Below are 7,421 nucleotides of genomic sequence, written 5' to 3' on the forward strand. Positions count from 1 at the left end.
GTTTAAACGCATCTGTTTTATTCTGCAGGATTTATTCCTGCTTATATTTAGGATATAGCCCTCGTTAATAACATGATCTGTTTTGGGACATTGCATATCAAATTAATATGTTGCAATAAATACAACAAAGATTGAGGCTCAGTGATTCTCAAACCAAGTTTTGGGGACGCTATTCAGGGAAAAAAATGTAGATTTTTTTTTTTTTTTTTGTACTTCAATCAACAAAACACAGCCTTGTCACACAATGGACTTACAATGTAATCAACTGAACAATGCAAAGAAAAAAATAATATATGTGCAACATGTACATAATACATGTCCATTATAATTTTTTTACATGTGCAAATTATAGCAGGTTTTTCTTCTTTATCCAAAAAAAGCACATAAATTCATAGGATATCTATTAGGAATTATATGACTTTTAAAAATATAATCACGTGAATTACTAAATATGTTCAGTACTGTCTACCCAACCTAGATATAGTGCTACACTGACTGTTGTGAAATGTCATAGTATTTAAAAGTGGCAAACAATTGGTAAAGCCACACACAAAAATTACAATCACTACAGTGAGAACATGCTTTAGAATAGCCTCCTGAATGTGTGTGTAGCAGTGGATAGGCTTAATCACAAGCTTGGTGCTATAAAAAAAGGTAAGGAAGGCAGTGGTCCACATTATTGAGAACTTCAGAGAGAAAACTAACACCAACCTAGATATAGTGCTACAGCCAGTACATTAAACTTCAGTCAATGCTTTGGAGCAGTGTGCGTTACAGTCTTACCCTCTGGTACTTTCATACAACTTAAACAAGAGTACTCATCTAAAAAGAGGTTATACCAGTGAAGCATTTCTTTCCAGAAGCTCTTCTTTCCATAAATCAGCACAAATCCACTGACTGTGGTATAAAGTGTGGTGAAAAGAACGGATAAGCCCATGTTGTTTTCACTTTTCAAGACTACTGTTGACTGAGTATAAAGATCTACAACCAGAAAACAAAGGAACACCACCACCAAGGAAAGATTCATCCTGATCACCCTCATCTGAGTACCCAGCTTTGGTGCATGGGTGCCATTGGTGCTTTCTTTCATGTGGCGTAGATGTACAGACAGGTGATATGAGATGGAGATACTGCATTTGATCATCAGTATACCTGGAATGATGTCCGCACTGATGACAAGATAAATAATGTAGCCATATCCTACAGCCCCATCTGGTATGATTTTACCACAGTCAGTGGTTCCAGCACTACTGTTGTGAAATGTCATAGTATTTAAAAGTGGCAAACAATTGGTAAAGCCACACACAAAAATTACAATCACTACAGTGAGAACATGCTTTAGAATAGCCTCCTGAATGTGTGTGTAGCAGTGGATAGGCTTAATCACAAGCTTGGTGCTATAAAAAAAGGTAAGGAAGGCAGTGGTCCACATTATTGAGAACTTCAGAGAGAAAACTAACACCAACAGAATGGATTCCACAGTGGCATACATACAATTTATGTCCACCTGAACCACTGTCAGCCACAAGTAAGAGAGGACTTGATGACCAATACTACTGATAGATATACCAGTCATTATAGTGTCACCTGGGCATAAATGTAGGTGGTTCTTTCTGCAGTTTCGCTGGTTCACTAGTAAGATATAGAGATTGGAAAAGATTGTAAGAATGGCTAGAAAGCCAGTTAAGACCCAGATTCCAATCTTGTCCAAGGTACTCAGCATGATTGAAGATGTCTGCGTAGGCGCCTGGTACATAAGGAAGATTCGTTTATGAGGAGTTTTTAAAATGGCAAAATACTGTTAAAAAACATTCATGCTTAACAACATTCATTCATAAAACAAAACAAAAAACATTCATCTATTCTTATGCAAAATTTCATTAGGATGAAAAAGGATTACATTACCTCAGTGGCTTTCTCTATTTTAATTACTTGTTCCAGTGCCTCTTGGATTTTAGAGAAGTAAAAATAAGTAATATGTTTGACCCAACAATAATGTGAATCATTCTGAAGTGTTGTATGATGTTCTGCAATGTGGACAGAAACATAAACTGGTGTTATATTTATAACAAGACAAGGTACTCTAGAGTAATTTCAATATACTGTGGGCAAATTATACATTTGCATGATCGGTCAATTTAACCACCTCCAGATTTTGTGGTGTGGAAATTTACCTAACATTTAAATGCCTTTTTGTGACAGATCTTCACATAATACACTCTTTCATTCACATATGGTATAGATGCATAATACAAGCTTAATTTTAGATATATGTATGTAATAATAATAATAATAATAATAATAATAATTTTGTGTGGCTCCTGATTTTTTCTTTTCTTTTTTTGCAATTCAGTTTTAGTTCTTCATGCAATTAGTATTTGAGACAGAGCCATTTTGTCTTCAGCAGCATGAAATGGTTTAGAAAACATCCTTCCCTCTGTGATATGGTTTTGAATATATGAATATTAGTAATTTGAGCAACATATGGTATACATAGAGTAAATCAAGAATTTCACTTTCATACAAAAGTCCTGAATCCTGATTTAGAAATTATTTGAATATACCCAAAATAAATGCAAGTCAAATCTGAGGTTGTACCACTACTTTGCTTGCCCTGCATGTTACCTCTCTTAAATAGTCCTTGGTGGCATCATTAGACTGAATATCCAATTATAATTTTGCCATATCCTAAATAATTTTCTTCTTCTTTCGGCTGCTCCCGTACATTCGGGGTCGCCACAGTGGATCTGTTCCACATATTTGATTTGGCATAGGTTTTACACCAGATGACCTTCCTGACCTAACCCTCATCCATCTATCCAAGCTTGGGACCAGCACTAAGTGTGCACTGTCTTGTACAACCCCAGTGGCTGGGTATTTTACCTAAGCTGCATTTCTTTGACAGGTGGAGGAAACTGGAGCACCCAGAGGAAACCTACGCAGACACAGGGAGAACATGCAAACTCCACACAGATAGGCCCCCATTGGCCGTGAGGTTCAAACCCATAACCTTCTTGCTATGAGGCGACAGGGCTAACCACTACACCGGCCAATATCCTAAATAATAATAATAATAATAATAATAATTTTCTCAAAACAACCTATTCTACATGTAAACCTGAATCTTTGTTTATTACATCAGTGATATTACAGTGCCCTCCATGATTATTGGCATGCCTTGAAAAGATTAGTAAAAAGGGTTAGTGAAAAATCCACCTTTTGCTGAAGTAGCTTCATCTTGCACTGAAAAAAAAGATAAAAATCCAACTTTTAATTGAAATAAATTTACTCAGAGAAAAAAATTATTATTTTTAACTAAAACACATGTGCCATGATTATTGACACCCCTGGAAGTTATAACGAACACAGTGTTTTGTCTGAAACATGGCTAGATGACTCTTTACTGGTGAGTAAACTTCTGGTTCCTCTCCCTGCGCAGCCTCTGCCTCTTGCCTGTGGGGATAGTAAACCAGGGGGAGCTGGGGCTCCTTGCTATGTCTGCTGGAATGTTGTGCGAGCAGAGAAACTCAGCTGTAACACCCTGCTCACTGCAAACTCCAATCTTCAGGAGATCATGTTGGCTATAAAATGTTATTCGCCCAACAGAATGTAAACAAAACAAAAACCAACATGCACACAAACAGCCATCCAAAGCACTGAAAAGGAAAGTACCAAGCAGCTGCAACTATGTGTGCCGCCATCTTAGTTTTTTCCCCCCAGCATATTCCTCACCAATGTCAGATCCCTCGTAAACAAACTGGATGAACTAAGGGTTCAGGTTGCAACAAACAATATCATCAAGGACAGTTGCATCCTGTTGATTACAGAAACCTAGCTTCGCTCACCCATTCCGGACTCTGCCATCCAGCTAGCAGGTTACACAGCACAGCGTCATGACAGAACCAATGACTCCAGTAAGATCAGAGGAGGGGAGCTGTGTGTATGTAAACAACACCTGGTGCACTAACACAGTGACTGTAGATAGTCACTGCTCCCTGGACTTGGAGTATGTGACTGTCAAATGCAGACCCTTTACATTCCCAGGGAGTTGACTGTGGTCATGATCACTGCTGTCTACATCCCACCGAATGCTAATGCTAACTTGGCTCTTGGACATTTGTATGGCAGCATTTGCAGTCAGCAGAGCATTTATCCTGACACTATGTGCATCATAGCAGAGGACTTTAACCACATGGACTTAAAAGCAGTGCTCCCCAAATTCCATCAGCATGTTAAGTGTGCTACTAGGGGAGCCAACACTCTGGACAAGGTCTATACAACATCAAGCTGGGCTACTGGGGTAGACCATTACCACACCTGGGCCAGTCGGACCATATGTCTCTACTTTTACTCCCCACATACAGCCCCATCAAGAAAACTGCTCCTACCACCATTAAAACTGTTAAAACTTGGCCTGATGAAGCCTCTCAGCAGCTGTAGGACTGCTTCGACAGAATCAACTGGAATATCTTTGAATATGTAGACCTGGAGGTGTTCACTGACCATTTTCTGTGTTACATCAAGTACTGCATGGACATTGTCACAGTGGACAAACGCATCTGAGTCTATCCCAATCAGAAGCCCTGGATGACAAGGGAGGTCCAGTGGCTGCTGAAGGAAAGGGACATTGCCTTCAGGACTGGTGATACGGCTCTTTTCAGTGCAGCCCGTGCCAACCTGAAGAGAGGCATCCGGAAGGCCAAGTCAGACTATAGGAGGAGCATCGAGGATGATCTGGACAGCGACAACAGCAGGCAGCTGTGGCAGGGAGTCCAGCACCTCACCAACTACAGGACCAACATCAGAATGGCTGATGGGGACACTTCACTGGTGGGGGAGCTGAACATATTCTTCACCCGCTTTAAGGAGGAACCACCAGAGGCAGCCACACCAGACACAGTGGCCCATGGCAACTTCACCCTCACAATGGAGGAGGAAGAGGTGAGGCGCATACTGTGAGCTGTCAACCCAAGGAAGGCTGCTGGACCTGATGGCGTCTCTGGATGCATTCTGAAGGACTGTGTGGGCCAGCTGGCTGGGGTCCTCACCAGGATCTACAACCAGTCCCTGTCCCAGTCCGTTGTCCTACCCTGCCTGAAGGCCTCCACCATAGTCCCCCTGCCCAAAAAACCAACCATCTCCAGCCTTAATGACTACCGGCCAGTAGCACTCACCTCCGTGGTGATGAAGTGCTTTGAGAAACTGGTCCACAGTCATATCATGTCATTTATCTATCCCAGCTTTGATGCACACCAGTTTGTGTACAGGGCTAATAGATCTACTGAAGACGCCGTAGTCACAGCCCTCCATGCTGCACTGACCCACCTGGAACAGCAGGGGAGCTATGCATGGTTGCTCTGTGTGGACTTTAGCTCTGCTTTCAACACCATCCTTCCTCACAAACTGGTGTCTAAACTGTCAGCCTTGGGAGTTCCACACCTCACCTGCCTTTAGATAAAGGACTTCCTAACTGACCACACTCAGAGGGTTAGAATAGGCTCCCACACCTGCATGGCTATTAGCCTCAGCGCTGGCTGCCCACAAGGCTGCTTGCTGAGCCCCCTGCTCTAAGCCCTCTACACTAATTACTACACCCCCGCCCACCACAGCAACATCTTCATCAAATTTGTGGACAACACCACAGTGGTGGGGCTCATCTCTGGAGGGGATGAGTCTGCCTACAGAGACAAGGTGGGGTGGCTGGAGATGTGGTGCGGTGACAACAACCTGCTCCTAAACACAACAAAGACCAAGGAGCTAATTGTGGACTTCTTCCCAGTAGCTGTCAGCACACTGAATGCTGCAAGCGTCTAGATATTTTGTATTGTGTGGCTGTTTTTTATTCTTTCTTTTTAAAGTATTTTATATTTTTGTATATATTATTTTATATTTTGTATATATTCTATTATTTTTCCCCTTTTATGTTGCACTGATTAAGGTCTGCACTTTAATTTAATTTCATTGTACATGCTACAATGACAATAAAGATTTCTATCTATCTACAAGCTATGTTGAAATCGAACTTCCTGGATTTGTATGTGTTAGGCTTGACTGCATTGGAGTTAAAGAAGGATATGGTGGTGTTGCTGCTTATGTTAGGGAAGGCTTGCCGTTTCATCTAAGGAATGATATCAACACCGGTGGTCATGAATGTTTATGGATTGAACTGATTTGGGAAAAATGTAAGCCAACATTAATTTGCTGCACTTATAAAGCCCTGGATGTGGATTTTCAAGGCTTTATTTTGTCTTTACAAAACAATATACAGTACCTGCTGTTGATCTGGAAAAATCGGATGTGGTCATTTTAGAAGACTTGAATGCAAATATGATGCTGAATTCCAAACTGCCCAAGAAGGATAAACAGGAACTACCCAATTTTTCATGCAGTTTTGACTTGACACAGTTAATAAAAGAACCTACTCGAATAACTGTCACCTTGCAAACCTTGATTGACTTGATTTTTGTCAACAACGAGCATCACATTGTTAAATGTGCCATTGTCCCGGTTCCACTCAGTGACACCGGGACAATGGCACCAGCCTTTAGTGTTTTGCAACTTAAAGGCTGGTGTTTTAAACAAAGCCTGTCCAAGAATGCTTGAATATTGTTCTTACAAGAATTTTGATGCTAATGAATTTAACAATGACCTTAGATATGCTCCTTGGCACATTGTCGAGAATGAGGAGGATGTTGATGATGCTCTATTGACTTGGAATAAGATGTTTTCAGAAGTGGCAGACAATCACACACCTATCAAAAAGCGACGTGTTAAAGGAACACCACTTCCTTGGATTAACAGTAAAATAAGCAAAACAATGAGGAAACGAGATCAGTTTCATTGGAAAGCATTGAAATCTAAGTCCAAACAGCATTGGGATGCCTATAGAAAAAAAAACAGAACAGAAACACTTTATTGCCAGGTATGTGGACACACACGAGGAATTTGACTCTGGTTTCACTTAGCTCTCATAGTACAAAACAGATAAAAAGCGTATACACAAAAACAAACAAACAAACAACAACAACAACAAAAAAAGGGGGTGCAATAGGTGCATAGTGCAAAGTGATCCAGGTAAGTCAAGTATGAAATATATATATATATATATATATATATATATATATATATATATATATATATATATATATATAATTATTATTTTTTTTTTTGATCAAATTTTTATTATTATTATTATTATTATTATTATAACAAAATTACAAATCACACAAAACAGGGGAGAAAGAGGGAGGGTAGGGGAGACACGACTCGACAAACACGCAGACACACAACAACAGAAAAGGCAAGAAAGAGACAAAAAGACAAAAAAAAAGGAGGGGGCTCTAGTGTCCCATCAAGTCCTTGATAGAGTCAGCCAAGTTGAGCCAATAGTCCAATGTCTTTTCTGAAGCTCCATTGACTCT

General features: G+C 40.3%; 1 protein-coding gene across 1 annotated transcript; it reads right to left on the reverse strand.

The window, feature by feature from the left end:
• Positions 1 to 748: 748 nt before the first annotated feature.
• LOC132893511 (uncharacterized) lies at positions 749 to 1,723 on the reverse strand. Its single transcript, XM_060932705.1, has one exon. The coding sequence runs from the start codon at positions 1,721 to 1,723 to the stop codon at positions 749 to 751; it is 975 nt and encodes a 324-aa protein (XP_060788688.1).
• Positions 1,724 to 7,421: the final 5,698 nt, after the last annotated feature.

This window comes from Neoarius graeffei, chromosome 10 (assembly GCF_027579695.1).
Source record: "Neoarius graeffei isolate fNeoGra1 chromosome 10, fNeoGra1.pri, whole genome shotgun sequence".
Lineage (NCBI taxonomy): Eukaryota > Metazoa > Chordata > Actinopteri > Siluriformes > Ariidae > Neoarius > Neoarius graeffei.

Bases quoted from the DNA above. Each gene is read 5' to 3' on its own strand.
- LOC132893511 (XM_060932705.1), bottom strand. From the start codon at position 1,723: ATGCTGAGTACCTTGGACAAGATTGGAATCTGGGTCTTAACTGGCTTT.